The following is a 19,687-nucleotide window of genomic DNA, read 5'->3' on the forward strand; positions in this document are numbered from 1 at the left end:
AAAGAAAGGATCTTGGTGTAATAGTTGATCAGTCTCTAAAGCAATCCAAGCAGTGTGCTATTACTAGTGGTAGGGCAAATAGGATTTTAGGCTGTATATACAGAAATATTGAATACAAGTCTAAATAGATTATAATTTCATTGTATAGGTCACTGGTTAGGCCACATTTGGAATATTGTGTTCAGTCTTGGGCTCCTTACATTAGAAAAGACATTGAATTGTTGGATAGGGTTCAGAGAAGGGTTACTAGAATGGTGCCTGGGATGGAGGGGTTGTTATAGAGGAGAGGCTGAAACCTCTTAAATTGTTTTCTCTTGAAAAAGAAAAGTTAGGAGGATCTGATTGAGGTGTTTAAGATTGTAAAAAGAACTTATAGTGTTAATGCATCATTTTTTTTTCATATTCAACAGTGAGAATAGTAGGAATAGGGGACACAAATATAAATTTTGGCAAAGTAGGAATCATCTTCAGTTAAATCTTTCGATACGAGGTTGGTCGATTTGACCGAGTCACATGACCTTCTGTACTCGTTTAAAGTTGACACCAATTTAATACTTATAACTTTCTATATATTGGGTATATCTTCACAAAATTTGGCAGTCTTTCAATTAATATTACAAGTCTTTCACATACAAAAAGTCATATTTCTTAGTGAAGTACTTTTAATAAAATAAAATAAAGTTTTGTCCATGAATATATTGAGTATTTGTTTTGAATAGCCCATGTGCAAAGTAATTTTTATGTTAAAATTAAAAATCCTTTTCTTCATCTCAAAAATCTCAAATTTCCTTTGTGTAATCCCTGAAACCTCCTAAATGCATTTCAAACGTTTTTTCTTCACTAAATCCTTATAGTTTATATGTTATTTTCTCTACCATAATCTCAAAACTGTATTGGTCAAATCGACCGACCTCATAACCATCAAAAAAAAAATCGAAATAAACATAAATTATCCTTCTTTTTTTTCTAGTATGACTTCAGATTGTAACCTGAAACTATATTTGTTTATCCTAAGTAGCTCTAAGTTCGTAACATTATACATCTATTTATAATTAAATATTATTGCCCTTTATATTGCCCATTGAACCGTGTCTAACTGCTATCCACGCCATTATAAGTTGTAAATCACTCGGGGAATGTGCAGCTCATGTTACACTATCAAATTACATTACCAACGAGCTACTCGCGTGCATGCTCCGTGAACAATTTTAATTATATTATTATTATTGTTATTACTTATTTTACTTATTCTATTCTTAAATAACTGAAAAAGATCCATACTGTTAAGTTTAGTTACTTTTATAATAATAAATAAAGAATAAATATGAAAAACAAGAAATGAAGTACTTACCCAATCTTGCCCTTGATTGTCGAGTAGAGGTAAGCCTGATTTTTTTTAGCGATTATGGTAAAGCACTTAACAATTTTTATTTACTTAAATAATGCATCAAAGAATATAGACTAATAACATGCAGAAAGTAGACAAATTCACTTCTAAAAATTTTCCTGGCTTTCTAACTATGCCACAAAAGTCGTTACAAATTCATCCAAGCTGGTCGTTAACTTCCCACAGGAACAAAATTGCTACTCTGAGTGACATTGACAGTTATCTGTTCAAAACAAAATGTTCAACAAAACCCCATTTGATAGATGAAAACCTTGACTTTCTATTGGTTATAAATATTATATAATTAAATGTAAGAGAGAACTATCAATTGTGAAAGGGGGGATGTGATAGGTGGGTGTGGCCATAAAAAATTATGGTATGTTTAAGCAATAACGATTTTATAGAGAGCATTTCACATTTAATTTCGTACAGTTTCAAGGGGTGATGGATTAAATAGGGATGATGACATGCTAAGACAAAATTTGTCATGTGTGTCACACTAGTGGAAATTCAGGATTTTTTTATATATTTCCTTTTAGAATTAAGAACTTAAAACTTGTATACTATTAAAATATTGATTATTAGCTTAGATTTTATGCTATTCTAATTGGTATAACATAAACGAAAAGTAGTTTAATAAAATTTTGAATGTAAGACACTAAAACCTTGTGTCATGCGCAGTAAAAGGTACACATGCTGAAAGAATTAAGACAGTTTAGTTTTTCTAAAAGGGTGATTGGCCTTTGGATTGGGTTGCCTTCAGATGTTGTGGAGGCAGTAAATTAAAGTCAGTTTAAGAGAAAGCTTGATAAGTATATAAATGATAAGGGCTGACTTGAAGATTTTTTTTTAGTTTATTTATTAATAGTTTTAGTTTAGAGGATGGAACAATAGGTCCCATGTTGTTCCAAAACGTTATGTTATGTAGAACACACATCATAACATTATGTATCACTCCACAGCGTTAAGAAGAGGGCAAAGCTGGGAACTCTTCTTCCTTCTACTCCTTGGAAGTTTAATTCCAGGTGTGCTGATGTTGATCCAGCCAATGCTGGATCTTCCTTGTAATTCCAGGTTCAAGTAGATAGTACCCTGTTCCTACAGATGTCCCCTTCTCAGTAATTCTGGTTGCAGAATGTTTCATTTCCCTGCTTTTATGGTCGAACTTGGAGGACTTCATCTGCTTCATAATACTGGTTGTGGAACATACAATGCCCTGTTCCTATGGTTCATCAGGCATTCCACGTCCTTCTTTTAATGCCATATGCACTATGTTTCTACTCTACTGTTATGGTTGAGTAAGAATTGTTATTTTCCTGCTTATAATACCGGGTACAGGATAACTCCCTGTTCTTTCAGTGGAGTTGAGGATTAGACACAGCTTTGTAAGTCAGGGTCCAGTTAGTTGCACTTCCTGTCTTCTATGGTTGATTTGGAAGTTTGTCCAGCAGATGCCTTAATTCTAGTTGCTTGCAGTATAACACTTGCACTGTTTACTTACAGGAGGGATTGGTGTATATATTACTGAAGGTCTGCTTGCCCTGGCCATCATACACTGTACATACTGGTTCTCATATTATGTGAGATTCTCTCCCAAAGACGAGATGTGGAACCTTGTCTGTATGATTGGGATTGAGTAGATACATAGCAAAGTCATGTTGAATGCCTTCTTCTTCATAATTCCGTGAACAGGCCATTGGCTTTCCATTTTTTTCCATGTGGGTTTGGAGTGAGCTATGTGTCCATTTTTTCTTTATACTACTTGTGTCTCTTGTTCTACTGGAGTTGTTTTTTTTTTTCTGATCATATTTGTACGGTTAAGGATGGAGTGAGACTTACATTGATTATTTACACCTGATATATTTTTTCCAAGATCTTTCTTTTACTAGCTCTAGACCTCGATGCCACCCATTTTACAATACTCCACTTCTTTGAGGGCAAAGAGCATACCTGTTCCAGAAGTCGTGTGGTCCCCCAACATGTGTACTTCCATTGAGTTACAGGGCACATCTGTTTGATTCTCTGTGGACACTTTCCACAGGGAATCACTTATTTTTTCTTACACTGGTCTCTCCACCTGCTCAATGTAGGATTCTAACTGTTGTGTAAGAGGAGGTATGAATCATATCAGAAGGTCTCATTTTCTTACACTGAAAATAAATTTACGATAGAAACTTACCTTTTTTCATACTTCTTTATCTTAATTCTAGTTGCTTGCAGTTTAAAACTCGTAACAGTTTACATCTTTTTATACTTAATTTTATTGTTTTATTGCCTTTTGAACCATGTCTTACTAATAATCCTGTCACACAAGCTGTAAATCACTCGGTGAACCCGTAACTCACATTACTGTATTCAGTGATGTAAAGCACGAGCTGCTCGTGAGCATATCTTGTGAAGAATTTTTAATACCCTTTTTTCCAGTCCAAAAAGTACTAAGCTCTCCAGGTTTGTTTCATAGAAGAACTCTGAACTAGTTCCTACTGTTATTTTAACCATATAATCACTGAATATAGTTGATTGTTGTACAGAAACTACTTGCAATTTAAACCAGCATGCTCAAATAGTAAAACAATGTTATTGTAAATTAGTATATGTACTTTGCTGTCTTGAATCTGTTTAGTAGTATCTCACTATCAGTTATTTAGTGAAATGCTTCTGTACTTTGTGAATTAAATATTTTTTGCTTTGACATTTTAGCAAAATTGTGAGCAACAGCTTAAACAGCAACTGTTACTGTTTGTTTGTATTTATACTTTCTTAGGATATTTTGTGATAGTGTGCTACCTAGAAGACAGTCCTGCTTATTAACAAGATTGAGCATTTGTTATATACTTTATTTTTGTAGAAAACGTCATTGGAAACAACTTAACCTTGATGATAAAATAACTTAAAAGCTAATGCCAAAATTGATATATTAAAAAAGGTGAAAGGTATAACAGTATAATAGACTGGTTTCAAGCCCTTATATAAAGTCAGTGTGATATAGTTTCTTGTTTTCACAACAGCTTTACAGGTTGTTGTCTTTTTTTATGCCTCATCCCCTTGGACTTAGGATAATTGTTTTTGTTTTTTTTTACATGATTGTGGTCTGACCCTGTTACTTCTGTGATGTTTTTCCCATTTCCAATGGCCCAGGCTCTGTTGGACCCTTACCACACTCTGCAGTTGCCTTTTTTCCAATTTTTTCCATGTCTGCAGTTATTCACAGCTCCCCAACAGAATTTTAGAGGACACTGGATCTTTTATTTTATTCTTCTTTGGTGTGCTTTTCATCCTTGGTTTATTCACTTCCAACATGGGTACTCTCTTATTGTAGTCCTGGGTAAGGATGCATTGTTATGTCCTACTTACATACCCTATGGTTGGCACATTTTTACTTAGGTTAATTTTGGAGATCTTACCACATTATTGCATTCAAGGGTGGTGACTACTCAACAACACTCCTCCTTTTTGTTTGGAGCTTTTCTTGCCTATTGCCTAATCCCACACTGCCAAGTGTGTAGGCAACTATTTTGTGGATTCTGGCAATGTGGGAACATGTTGATGGGGTGTGCTCCTGTGGCACACTTTCACCTCAGAATCTAGGGTGTGTGGGGGTATGGTTAGAAGGTTTATCCTTTCCAGTACTCATCCACTTCCATTATCTCCATTTTTCCTTGCTTCCTTGGAATCCTTTTTTTCTGAACAGCATCTATCTGAGGTGGTTCAGAATTATTTTCTCTAGGATGTTATCAAACCTGTCAATCATTTATCTTCAGGATTTTATTCCAGGTTCTTGGTGCTTCCCCAGAAGGCTGGGAATGGGTGTCTGTTCAGTCTCAAAAGATCCATTGGTCTTTCTTATTTTTTCCCATGGAGTCCTTCCTCACACATTCACGTGCATTTACTCCAGGTTTTTGGACTCATCTTTACAAGGCTGACTAGCTTTTATTAGCTCTATCCCAACATACATCTCACAAACACACTTGTTTGCTAATTTCGGTTGCAACTGTAATGGGGTGGCTCATCATGCTGGAGAAGTCCTTCCTTCTCCCAGCACAGCACCTCTTTCACTTGGGAGTATTTTTCAACTCCCTCCTCAGTTGGACCCAATTATCCTCTTTGTTTAGGGTTGATGGAGCACATGGTTTTCCAATTCCAATCTGCTGATAGGTGAGGTTCTTTCCTTTTTTGGGGACATGGGCTTCCATTGAAGCCCTTTCACCTGTAGGTCATGCTTTATTTGTACCCTTTAGTGGGTGCTGCACATTTATTGTAACCTTGCTTGGGATCCTCTAGACTTCTGTATCTATCTCCTTCCTGCACTTCAAGTTGATTTCATATGGTAGCTAAAGAGAGACAACACAATGGCAGGTGTGTGTCTCCTACCTCCATGGTCCGAGCTGCATCTGTTTACAGATGCTTCTTTTACAGGTTGGGCACCAAGTATGGATTCTCTGGATATGTTGGATCATCGGTCTTTTGTTGAGATTGCAATGAACATAAATATCTTAGAGCATTTTGCCATGTCAGGCTTTGGATCAGTTTTACCTTTAGTATGAGGCAAATTGGTCTTGATCCATTCTAGTAAAATCTCCTGTTGTCTTGTACATTAATTGACAAAGTGACACCTGTTTTTGTTTACTGTGTTTCAGAATGCTAAAACTCCTGTTCTGGCCATATTCATATCACACTCACTTAGTAGTGTGTCATGTTTCAGGTGAGTTGAATCTTGTGGCTCAATTATCATATCCTGACAGGGTCCTTCTCTTGGTGTCATCCTATATTCCCAAGTTTTGTGAGGGTTATGCAATCAGTGAGGTACTCTACCTCTGGATACTTTTGCTACCCATCTCAATATCAATTTTTTTTATTATTATTTTTTTATTTTTTTCCAGTCCCTCATTCTTTGGTTTTAGCAGTAGATGCCTTCAGTCAGTATTGGACCAACACTTATCTGTATGCCTCTTCTCCTATCTGTTTCCTTCCCAGGATTTTATCTATCATCCTGTTCACTTCATGTTGTGTCTTCCTGATAACACCTTTTTGGCCAACTCACACTTGATCTCCAGTGCTTATCTACCTTCTGACAGCTTCTCCATTTCTACTTCCTCATTCCCAATCTCTCCTTTGTCAACCTCAGTCGATTGTATTTTATCCTTTAATTGCCACATTTCAGCTTCATGCATGGCTTTTATTCAGTCCCTTGCAAGGTGGCTTGAACTATCCACATGTGTAGCTTCTTTCCTTTCGTATTTTTTATGTCATTTTATTAGTGTAAATTTCATTGTTGGTCTCTGAACCATGATTACCTTCCTTCCTCTCCAATTGTTCCTCATGTCTCTGACTCTTTTACCTGGCTGTTTGACAATGGTTCTTCCATATCTATCTACGATGGATATCGAGCAGCCTTATCAGATACCTTCCATACTTTCCTGTTACTGCAGGGTGTTTTCCTCTCCTACCATTTCCCTTTTGATGCAGTTTTTCTGGATCCTTTGCCCTCCTCATCCTACAATCTTTCCGGATTGGCACCGTAATTTAGTTCTCTATGCCCTTACACAAAACCCATTTGAATCCTTGGCTATTCATTTCCTTTACCTTTTATCCCATAAAACCTATTTCCTGCTACTTTTTGCCTGTGGTCATCAGAGGTTGGATGTTTTGCCATAATCATGTGTTCTTTTCCAACATGCCTATGTTCTTCTGTATCTGGATCATAGTTTTTACCTAAGATGTCAATGGGTTGTGAAGGCAATGATTCCTTTACACCAATCTCCCAACCTTCCATTTCACATTTTTATTCCAGTTCAGATGCAGATACATTTATATCCTCTGCGAGTTCTCAGATGTTATATTGCCCAAACGGCTTCCTTTTGTGGTTTCATTCCTGTTTATTCATCCACTGCTTCTCTTCACCTCAAAGAGTTATTTCACCTGCCACTCCAGATTGCATTTGCTAAGTTATCAGAGTGGCTTGTTCTTCCTGGTTTTCCAGTTCCCAATGTTTTTCCAGATGTCATCTCATCAACTACAATATTGTACCTAGCATGTGGGTTACACCAACCATATTCATCTTCCATTACCTGCATCACATGGCTGTGTCCTCCTCATCTGGATATTGTATACTCCACACATCGGTTCAACTATGAGGGGGTAAGTGATTTATATTTCTATATTTCTCTTGCATGGTCACAACATTTTCTATATTTATTCCTACTCTGTGGTGAGTGGTGCCTATCCAGGTATACTAAGTGTTAAATCTACACTGTAAGGCCTTTAAGGTCTATTCCATTCACTATTGAGATAGTGTTCCACAAGACCACTTGTAGGTTCTTCCTCACAGTGTTTTGCATCATAAACTTGTCTGTCCCAGATCATATGCTTATGGACTAGCATGAGTAAAGCAGAAGGGGATTGCAGCCTGTCCCTGCCACTCCTTTGAGTGAATAAATTTGGGAACAGCCTACTTTTAAAAATAGGGTTTTGTGGTCATGCATTGCATTTCTCTGGTGCTGCATTCCTCATAACTTTCCAATGCATTCCCCTTTGATTTTCTAGTGGAGTACGGTAGTTCTTACCACTTACTAACTCCTAGCTGCTAGGGTGGTGAACCATGAAGGCTTCCTCTTGAATGTGCTCAATCCTACTCAGTTGAGAATAGGGCGGTGATGTTCTGCAGGTGCAGATGGTGTTGGACTCTCCTTCTACCATGGACTTGATGTACAATTCCAGATGTCATTTGGTTTTGGAATATATGAATCCACCAATGAAAAGACAGTTTACCTCTCTAGATGGGAACCCTCTTTTCTACCACTGCTTGTATGTCAGTCTCCATGCAACTGGTGTTGGTTAGAGCTGTACCAGCCAACATAAGTCCTCACATGTGAGTGGGCTGGGACCCTCCTCATACCACAGACTGGATGATACATTCCCGATGCTTCATGGCTTTAGACTAGGTTGACCCTCCACATTGCATTCCACCTTCCTACTGCCATCTAGATGTCAGTTCCTGGAGGACAGGTGTTGGTCGTATTAGTCGCACACACAATGATGGCTTGGGTTCTCAGAATGGAAGTGCTTCTTCACTTTTGGTTCATGAGTCTGATGTGAAGTTGGTGGAAGATCTCCTGCTGTTTTGGGCCAGATAATCCATTCCCAGTACCACAGTCTGATGCACTATAGCTACCCTACATCATGGTCACATCTGGCTTCAGTTGGTCGAGGACCTCCTTCTACCATGAACAAGATATTCTGTTCCCAGTTCTGCCGGTTGGACTGGAGTTTATCTCCCGACTATGGTCTGACATGCCCTTTCCATGCTATACCTCGGGCACCTACAACTCATTATCATTTGTACCTCTTTTCTGCCCATTTAGTGACACTCATTCATGAAGAGTGAAGAGTATACCTGATTTAGATGTTCTCAGAGATGTCACACTCCATGGGTTCTCTTTAGATGCATTCTGGAGGGGGCTCATCTAGGTAATTTTGCACCAGTCCCTCTACCAGATCAATGTGGGATTCTAGATATTATGTGAAAAGAGGTAAGGTATGATATTAGAAGTTATAATTTTTCTATGCAGAAAATGTATTTCTGATAGCTACTTCCGCTCACACTTCCCACCCTTCCTCCTACTTCCGGTGCTTCTTTTATGCCTAATCATAAAGTGAAGATTGGGTAAACCTGTGTAGAGGGAGCCAGCTGCATCAGGAGAGTGTCATGTTTCTATTGGTGGAGAGTTGCCACAAGATTATTTGCTTGCAAAGACATAATAGAACCACATTAATCGTAGGTTAAGTGGGAGATTCAAAGCTAATGGTGAGTGAATAAATTTGTGCATTTAGAAGGCAATGCTGAATGAGAAAAACTATTATGTGAGCAGAGTCATCTATCAGAAATACATTTTCTGTGTAAGAAAACTATAACTTCTAGTTCTATGTTTTTTCCCAATCAAGAATAAAGAAATTATATGTTTTATGAATGTAAATCAACTTTCAGATTGAAAATCAGTTGCACCTTTGCAAGTTACAGCACTGTTAATGTTACTTGTACAAGTATTATAAATATTAAAATATGATTTTTATCTTTGGTATTTTTGTTATAAAAAGTGTGTTCCTGTTGTTATATATAAGAACATATAGTGCCTTAAAGAATAGATACAAGGCATATACAAGAAAACGTGAAACAGTATAGAAACCCCGGTGATGTTAATGTACAGGTGTTGTTACCAGCTTCCTAGGTGTTACATAACTTAGGGATGTCAATTTGTTTAGCATAATTGACATTTTAAATTTTGAAGGCATAGGAAAGTTAGCACTTGGTTGAGCTAAGACTTTAAAACTTGATGCTCTGTATGATGCAAAAAATATCAGTCCTTATAAAGAATTTCTTGACCATGATGTGGATTATAAGTCCCACAAACTTTTAGGTGAGAAGATGCTTATGCAGTTAGAGGCAGGTCACCCACATGAGAACAAGCTTCCATCAATATTTTGAGATAAAGAGCTATGACACATTACTATTTTTTAATTGGAAGAATCAACAAAAATATTATGAAAAGTACAGGACAGGGTGGAAAAGTTTTAGAAGTGATAAATAGTACATAGTGAAACTGAACAGTAATATGACAACAAACCTGGAAATTTGCAATGATGGTACCATAGTGCTAAATAAAAAATTTCACTAGTAATGAATAAAACAATCAATTTATCAACATTGAGAGTTTGATGTTGAAGTGTGGCCAAGTTATACAAGGATGCCCTATTTGATCATTTCATATAGCTGTAGGGATAATTAGGCATTTCAGAGTCAGTCATATGGTTGAAAGCACACTTGCCTAATATTGTCAAACTATTCCCAACACCTCAGTAAGTTTGATAGAATGCATCATTGTTTTGTGGTGTATGCAAGATGACTGGTAAACTTCCATATTTGAAGGACAGTTTATCTATGACCAAAAGGAATATCAAAATTTTTCTTAATATACTTTTTTAATCTTATACTGGCCCAGAATCAGTATAAATGTCATAGACTCAAATAAAATAGTATAATAAATCAAATATCAAATTTTGGTAAAAAAAAAACATATAAAGGTGCCTTTTCTTGTAAAGTGGCTATTAAATTCTTCAGTTTCGTGTTAATTCACAAGCAAAAAGTTGTGAAAAAAATACACCATCTTCATAGCCTTGTGTTTCTACTCATTAGTGCAGATTCCATTCAAGTCTTATCTGTGTGTATCGCAAAATTGATTTAAGGATATGCATGCTGTTAATATTTCTAGAATGTTTAGTTTTCAAATAATTTACAGCTTTTTGTGTTATTCTGTTACAGCCCTGTTCATGGCAAGAGTTCACAGACATTCATCCTTTTGTACCCAAAGAACAAGCAGAAGGATACAAACAATTGTTTGAAGAGCTGGAGCGAGATCTGTGTGAAATAACTGGGTTTGATAACATATCTTTTCAGCCTAACAGGTGTGTTTGTGTTTTAACAGTTTTGTAGCGGGTAGGTCAAAGTGTGGATGACACAACTTTTTATAGTTATATTCAAAAACATAATTAAACTACTTTGTTATCAATGTATATGAATAAACTTGGCATTAAAACATAGTTAATAAATCAAATTTTAATATTATATAAGTTTTAAGTTCTTAATTTTATAAGGATATATTTTTAAAAATCCTCAATCTTCCCTGGTAAAAAATTAAGAGCAGTCTTACATTTGCTTGCTTGACAGGAAACAGGCTGTTCTTAGATGAAGTCCCTCAACAATTTGGGCTGCTTATCTTTCAGAACCTCCAATTTCCTCTCTGCACTACAGGCCATAGGCTTTTGTCATATCTTCTTGCCTCTGGCCATATCGGAAGTGTATGTAGTGCTGGTCGTGAAAGGACCAGTAGCAGTATCTTCAGATTGTTGTAGGTCTTAAGGAAAGTCTTCCTCCCATGAGGGCAGGTCAGGCTCCTCAAGTAAAAGATAATTCAGCAATGCTGGTTCTTCAGGATTCACTGTAACAGCCATTGCTGTGTGTGTGTGTGGTTTCTTCCTCTGAATTTATATATAGAGGATGTTATTAATATTTAGTTAATATAAATGAAAACATGATATACATTTGAAATATCGAGCTTAGACTTAAAAGTTCTAAGAATACATTTAACAAATTTAGTTAACAATTACAGTTTTACTGTTTGTCACAAAAGTATTTAGACAGGCTAGTAGTACACATAAACAGTTTCTTCTGTTTATACATAAAATTGTAAGTGTTTCTTAAATGATATCATACTTTATTGTAAGCTATCAATCCATGTACATTTTTTATGTATGTTTACAGATCTAAACATAAAATCACAAAATATATTGAAAACTACTTTAAATGATCTAAGACTACAAATCTGATTTAAATATTCATTGTAAATAAGGTAATAATCTGTGGAAAGTTATTAATCACATGTTATATGACTATCTGAGCAAAAGCATATATCTTACATTATGTGAGATTCCAAAGGTTCAGATATAACTTTGATTTCACTGTTGAAACTCTAGAGGAAAAATACTTTATTAATTATTGATATTCTGTAAACTTTATAAACATAAGAAATTAATACTTTGTGTAAGTGCCAGGTAGAATTAGTATAAAGAAGTATTTTTTTCATTTTGTCCAAAATACACTGAGAACAACTTTCAATGAAGTTAGACAAATGAATCCTATTTAACTATTCAGCCTAAGTAAGATAAAAATCTGTGAATATTAAAGAAGAACGTGTGATTTTAATAAAAGCAAATATCTTACCTTATGCAAGATTCTTCTGTTTTGTGATTATTTCACTGTTCACACTGTAGAGAAATGTAATTATTAATTACTTCTATCCTAGATAGTTAATAAACACGAAATTAATATTTTGTGTGAGTGGCAGGTAGAACTAGTACATATAAAGTGTTTTTTCGGTTTATACATAAAACTGTGAATGCTTTTGACCTTACACTTTATTGAAATGTATCACTCCATGTATGTTGGTGATATATACGTGTATAGACCAAAACATAAAATCACAAAATACACTGAAAACTAATTTCAGTAAAATAACCTTGTTTAAATGTTCATCATAAGCAATATAACATCTATGAATATTATGTATAAAAGCACATCTGACCTTAGATGAGATTTCAGGTACTAAGGTCTGTGGACAACAGGCTCTTACAGAAAAGAAACAAGCTTGGACAATGGACAATAGGCTCTTACAGAGAAGAAACAAACTTGTATGACTGACTTTCTCCTAGTAACTAAAAAGTTATTATTCACTTAGGAGCCTTGTATATATTTCAAACTTAGAATGCATGTGAAAACAAATTAATACCATGTTGGTTGTGAAAAGACTAAACACATTCACGTCAAAAAAGGAGGTTAAGCATTGAGGGTACTTGGCAGAATATGTACTTTGTACATTCAGACAGAAGGGTGAGAATATGCCTGTGTTTTGAATTACAATATAAATCTTGCCTGTGGACAGATATAATGAGAAGAAGGTGACCTAGACTAATCTTTTAACTGTTGTAAAGTAACTTTCTTTGTAATTTATGGTATCTGCTTCCTTTGGTAAACTCTTGTTACAATATGTATCATAGAGTAAGGATCAGGCAGTGTTATACAAACTTCCTGTATTGTAACTTTGATATACATTCAGTAGTAGTGGTAGTTAAAGTTGTACTTTGTATCATGAAGCCATACAAGAACATTTGCTAAAATAAACTTGTTTGAAGGATCAAACAACTTGTATTCAAGTACTGTATACACAATATTCCAATATGTTCTTAGCTTCTCTGACAGAAAGCTATCTCGATCTTCTTTCTGCTCTCTAAGCATTGCTAAAATATTTTCATGTTCAATGCACCAGTCTATATGACCCATCAATTTCACGCCATTTTTTAACATTTACATATCATGTGACTACTATTCTCCAATAGTATTGCACCACCTATATTGGTGCAGCTAGCTCCTACTATTCCCACTCAATTCTCACTATATCGTTTAGTCGTGTGTTTTTTGCATGTGACTACAGCTTCTGATTGTGCTTCTTTGCCACTTCTAATAAATTTTTTTCAAGTTTTATTTTTATGTGTTTGAATTCAGTTGTTTCAACTATTTTGCAATTGATTTTGTTTCTTGTTACCGAATTATAAGTGAACTTAGTATGAAATCGAGATTCAATTTGTCGGAAATGGAAATTCCTGTGACAGTAGACAGCGCAAATGGTATGACTTCCCAGGACTCAGGTTTGACTTTATCTGCAGAGGAAGTACAGACTTTAATTTGCAGGGAGCTAGAGTTATATGTTCAGATGGCAATTTCTTCTCCTTTTCAACCTGAACATGTTTCTGAAGAAAAATACCATCATGGTGAAGAGGATTTGGAAACTTTTTTTTTTTGGCATCTTCTTATTTTGGTAATTCACAATGTACACCTATTCAGGAGATTTCACCTCCAACCCCTTTTTTATAATTTATTAATTAAGTATGTAGTATTTTACATTTCCCATATTGCCTGTGATGCCTCTCCTTCTTTATTGGGTGACATTCCATCTTCTAAATTTTATTTTTTTCCCCTTCACCCGACATACGAGTTCCTGCTCTAAGATTTTCTGACTAAACTCAGTCAGGTGTCAGTTATGCCCATCCCTTTTGTTTGTTGGACCAACATGCTTTGGCATACCATTGCGCTTTGATCCATATTTGGATTCTCAGCAATTCGATCCTTTACTCTCCCTGTGGTGTTCAAATCCTGGGGTTTTGGTTCATTTTAATCAGGCTTGATTCTTAAGGATTCTCCTTTCCCTCTCCACCCTATTATGCTACCTGTCTTCCCTCCAATTATTGTCTGAAGCCTTTCATCACTCCCCTGAACTTTTTTCAGATGAGCTCAGGGTCCTACTTTGGTCTACTATGACTCATTTCTTGACCTCCACCCCTTCCCTAAATACCTGGCTCCTGTGTTGAGGAGGAATGCTTTACATGTAGGGGTGCATCTCTCCCATTCATCCCTGCAAGATCTGCAAAAGGTTCCCTTCCTATACAATACCATATTTGGAGGTTGACCTGATTTCTTGGAATCCAGGATTGATGTGGCTAGATTGCATTCACCCTTGTTTTCTCTGGCCACATGTTTATCTCACCCTCCTGCTTCCTCCCACGAGTCACCTGTCTTTGATTCCTGTTCTTCCTTGCCCAGACCCTTGCCTTCCTCCCAGCACTCCCTTTTCTACCCTCGTATTTCCTGAACTTGAGCTGAATGATGCCAGTGTTAAAGATGACATGACAAAGGTTCCCAGACTGCTAGAGTCCAGATTGCTCCACTTTTTGGCCGTGTGACAGAATTTCATGACTGTTATGTGGTATATACGGGTTCTGTCAAGAAGTCTCTGCCTTCTGTTCTGGTCTCCACAATCCCCTTTCCTATTATCCTATTTCATTCCCACCTCCTTGGGATCTTCCATCTCTCTGTTATCTTACCGAGACTATCTACGACCTGCTTCACAAAGAAACTATTGAGCAGGTGTGTCCCATTCAACTGGAGTTTTAGTTTTGTCTCTTTGTGGTTCCCAAGAAGATGGGAGATCAGAGACCCATCATAGATATGTGCCAGTTGAATTCTTTTCTGGACCCTCCTTGTGTCACTGTTGAGTCCTGTCTGTCATTTCTGTGAGTGTTTTCTCTTCATTTACAGTTGAGTGATACATGATTTCTGCTTGTGATACCGGTTACTAGATATTATCCTGTTCATATGGTTGAGTTGAGGCAATGCCACAATATTGTAATGCTGGGCTTGGTTTGTTTTATTTTTTTTAACATGTTCACATGCTTTTTGTAATTCCAGTTGCATGATGTATGACACTGTTTACTTACATTTGAGGTTGATGAGTATATGTAACATGGTCAACATGCTTTAACCACTGTTTATGTTACAATATATTTGTTTATTTTTATTTATTTTTTATCCTCAACCTCCTTAGGCCAAGAATGAGTTATGGAACCTCATCTGTCCAGTTAAGGTTGTGTATATAAATAACTAATTCTGTTTATATTTTATTATGGTTTGCACCTCTCAGAACAAATTGCATTTGTCTACATCCTTTTTTTCTACCTGTATCAGATTCATTTCCTACTTCAAGGGTGAAGGGCATATCTGTTCCATAAGTAGTGTGATACTCCACAGGGGTGCTTTTTTTTTTCATTTCAGAGCACACCTGTTCATTCTTGGTGGTCGCTTTCCACTTGGTTTCAATTTTGTACACCTAAACTAGCCCCTCCACCCATAAAATGTAGGAGTCTAATTTTGTGTGAGAGGAGGTAGGACTGTATCAGAAGTTAACATTCTCCTTACACTGAAAATGTATTTCCAATAGGTACTTAACAAATCTCACACACACATCCCACCCTTCCTCTTCACTGCTGATGTTATTTTATTCAAGCCTGCCAATTCAGGAAATTGAAGATTGAGTGGGAATAGCAGAGGAAGCTAGCTGCACCAATATTGGTGGTGCAATACTATCAGTGGAGAGTAGTTACATGATATGTACATGTTCATAAATGGTGCAAAATTGATGGGGTATATAGACTGATGTGCTGATAGCTAAGATTTGTTTAGAGGGCACAACGAAGGTTGAGATTGCTTGGTGTTAGAGGAGGCGAGTACCTGTCAAAAATGTTTTCAGTGTAAGAAAAATGTTAATGCATATATATACTTTCTTACTATTATTTCTACAGTAATGTTCAAATGCATCCATGCTAGTTAGTGAGAGGATCAATGCTGCGAGCGGGTGTGAGATATGATTACAGCAACTGAATGCTATTCATGCTGTTGATGTCATGCTTTTATTGGCACAATAGATAAAATTATGTGTACAATCAAATGTAAACTTGAAATAAATATAAGTACATTTATGAAAGAAGATTAAGATGTTTTATATATATATATATATATATATACATGAAATTCTATTCAAGAGTAAAAAATACTTATTGTTTGGGTTTAGTTGGGAATATAATTTCAAGGAATATACAAGACCAAAAATAATAAGGACAGTACATGATTAAAAATTGACATTTTATGGAATGATAAAATGTTTTTAAGAGATTTTTAGAATAATGAACTTAAACATAAAAGTAAGAAGTTCAAATCTGGAACAAATATAAGTATTTTCATTTTTTCTAATAACAACCAGTTCCTAATGTAATTTCCCATGATTTTGAAACAGATAATGTATCAAAGTAAGATACTTTTATTTTTCTGAAACTATGTGTTTTTACCAAAGTTCCTGTCAAATTTCAAACAATATCATCCACTAGTTTTATTTTTAGAATGAAATGTGATAAGAGCTACATTATGTACTTACAGTGTAAACTCCTAGTAGTCATAGGGTTGATTAATTCTTACTAAGTTTCTCAATAATTGATAATAACTGAACTTTAGATCTTTCATCTAATAGGTAATCTAAAAATAAATCATTCAGTGAGGATATATCCATCAATTATGTTGTGTTGTTCCCTTTATTGAGATTTCCTGTAGACATATTTTAGTTTTTCAGAACAGTCCACTCATGTCAAATAATGATTGCTTATATTACTTCATTGCTGATTTTAGTAATTCTCTTTATAGTGGTGCCCAAGGTGAATATGCAGGATTAAGAGCTGTAAAATCTTACTTGAAAGCTATCGGACAGCAACAAAGAGATGTAAGTGTGGTATTATCAGGTAAAACCGATTATTCCTAGAGCAATGGGCTAAGTCTGCTGAATAGATGGAGATCCGACAAGACATCTTTTACAGTGTAATACTGATTTTTTCTGATTACCTGAGTTTGTGAGAATGAAATAGAGACTGGACAAAATGTAAAATACAAAAGAAATACAATTTTTATTATAACAGAAGACACACACACTTCATATTTACTTGCTTAGACGATGGACTGTTGCTTCTGCTGGATCAGAACTGTTCTCCATCCAAAATTGAATTGCTCCAAGCTATTAGGACTACCCATGTGAGTAGTCATTTTCATTCAGACATAAGTGGGACCATAACCTTGACATATTACTTGACCTACCATTGAACAACACTACTGTCCACATTCTTGTACAATGTGCAGCATTATAACCACATAACCCATGTGCAGAACAAGACAATGATGAAGGAACAAATGCAGCTAGAAGGAAATCACTAAACTTTTCTTGACCATGTGTTAGGTGCAAGCTGCCTGTTATTACTTAGAATAGCTAATAGATTTAAAATAATACTATATTAATATAAGAAAGTAGAAATGCATGGCATGTTTTTGTGTCGTATAAGTATAACTTCTAGAATAACTAAGTTCAATAAAATGAAACTTCCTGAATTTTGAGTTTGATAATACTGAAGTTTTCTAAAAATATTATTTCCAGGTTATAGTTGTTTTAAATTGGGGTGTCATGTATAAACTAAATTAGGTGTGTGTATGTATGCATTATTTATTATTTGTGAAAGATTTTCTGTTGTGATGTGTGTACATACAAGCATTATTAATTGCATTTGTAAAATACTTTCTCTCATATGACATCACACATATAAACTGATTTAGATGTAAGTATCTCTGTGTTATTCAATATATGTAAAATATTTCTCTGTCAGGTCTGTTTAATACCAGTGTCAGCTCATGGGACAAATCCTGCTAGCGCACACATGGCTGGAATGATTGTAGAACCTGTACGGTTAAACAAGGATGGTAGTATTGATGTTGATCATCTTAAGACACGGGTAAGAGTTTCATTCACAAAATAGAAAACTCACTGTACCATAAAAAATCATTAACCCTCTTGCTATGGGCAGGTCAAAGTGTGCATGTCATGACAATTCAAAAGAGTTACATTCAAAATTTAATTAAACAGCTTTATTTTCATTGTATGTGAATAAACTCATCATCAAAATGTAGTTAAAAAATCCAGTCTTACTATTACTCAAGTTTTAACCTACTTTTATATGGAAATATTTAAAACAATTCTCAATCTCACCTTAGTACGAGAATTGTGACATTTGTTCTCTAGGTATCCCCTTTTCTCTAATTAATCTATTTACCACCCCTTCCAGAAGTGTTGAATTTAACTTAAATTACTCATTATAGTATAGTTATTACTCAGGCAATGCAAAATTTGTATAGCCATCAATCTTATTTATTTATGGAGCCATAAATTAGAAAATCAGACCCCCTCTTGCCATGCCCACCTGTCATATTCTGTCTTTCACAAATTGCCAATAGTTCTCTCTGATGTTAAATATTATATTATTTATAACTAATAGAAAGTCAGAGTTTTAATCTATCAAATGACATATTATATTACATTGTTTTTGATTCAAAGATTGTCTATTTCATATCTAGTTCAAGCTTTATTCCAATGGGAACACTTCATTGAGCTTAGATTTATTTTTAATGGCTCTTATAACATAGTTAGAAAGCGTGAAAAATTGTGGCAGTTATGGGACCTTGTCTGCTTTTTGCAAATTATGATTCTGTGTTCTTAGGTGTATTATTTAATTAAATAAAAAAATTATTAACTCTCTCAACATGGGCTTGGTCAATTTGACCAATCACGTAACCTCTTTGTACTTGTTTATAATTTTTTAGTTTTGATACTACTAACCTTTGATATAGTATGTTTATCTTCGCAACATTTGGCAGACTTTCAGTAAACATTATAAGTATTTCACATACAAAAAATCATATTTTTAGTGAAGTATTTTTAATAAACTAACAAAAGATTTGTCTCTGAATATATCAAGTATTCTTTTTTGACTAGTCCGTGTACAAAGTGATTTTCATGTTAAGATTAAAAATAATTTTCTTCATCTCAAAAATCTCTAAATCTCTAAAACCTTCTACAACTTTTCAAATGTTTTTCAGCAAAACTTTATATTTTATCTGTTATTTTCTCTACCCTATCTCAAAACAGGATCGGTTACTTTGAGCAACCTCGTAACCACCAAAAAAAACTTAAATACACTTAAATCACCCTTTTTTTCTTTCTAGAATGATTTCAAACTGTGACATGAAACTACATTTGTTTATCCTAAGTAGCTCTATGTTCTTAACAGTATACATCTATCTATAATTAGATTTTATTGTTTTATTGCCCCTTGAATCATGTTATTAAACTACTATCCAAGCCATTGTAAGTTGTAAATCACTTGGGGAACTTGCTACTCACGTTACGCTATCGAATTCGTGAACCATTTTAATTATATTATTTTTACTTATTTTACCTAATCTAGTCTTAAATAACTTAAAAGATCCATATT

The 19,687-nt window shown here is 35.1% G+C and overlaps 1 protein-coding gene across 3 annotated transcripts in view; it reads left to right on the forward strand.

The window, feature by feature from the left end:
* Positions 1 to 19,687, forward strand: part of LOC106466722 (glycine dehydrogenase (decarboxylating), mitochondrial-like) — a 163,714-nt gene that overhangs the window by 96,156 nt on the left and 47,871 nt on the right. For all 3 annotated transcript variants that reach the window (XM_022394809.1, XM_022394808.1, XM_013927025.2), the window contains exons 15-17: positions 10,704 to 10,846; positions 17,022 to 17,097; positions 18,026 to 18,151. In XM_022394809.1, the coding sequence (XP_022250517.1) occupies positions 10,704 to 10,846; positions 17,022 to 17,097; positions 18,026 to 18,151 (345 nt within the window). The remainder of the gene's footprint in view (positions 1 to 10,703; positions 10,847 to 17,021; positions 17,098 to 18,025; positions 18,152 to 19,687) is intronic.

The sequence above is a fragment of the Limulus polyphemus genome, unplaced genomic scaffold, assembly GCF_000517525.1.
Source record: "Limulus polyphemus unplaced genomic scaffold, Limulus_polyphemus-2.1.2 Scaffold2360, whole genome shotgun sequence".
NCBI classification, from domain to species: Eukaryota; Metazoa; Arthropoda; class Merostomata; order Xiphosura; family Limulidae; genus Limulus; species Limulus polyphemus.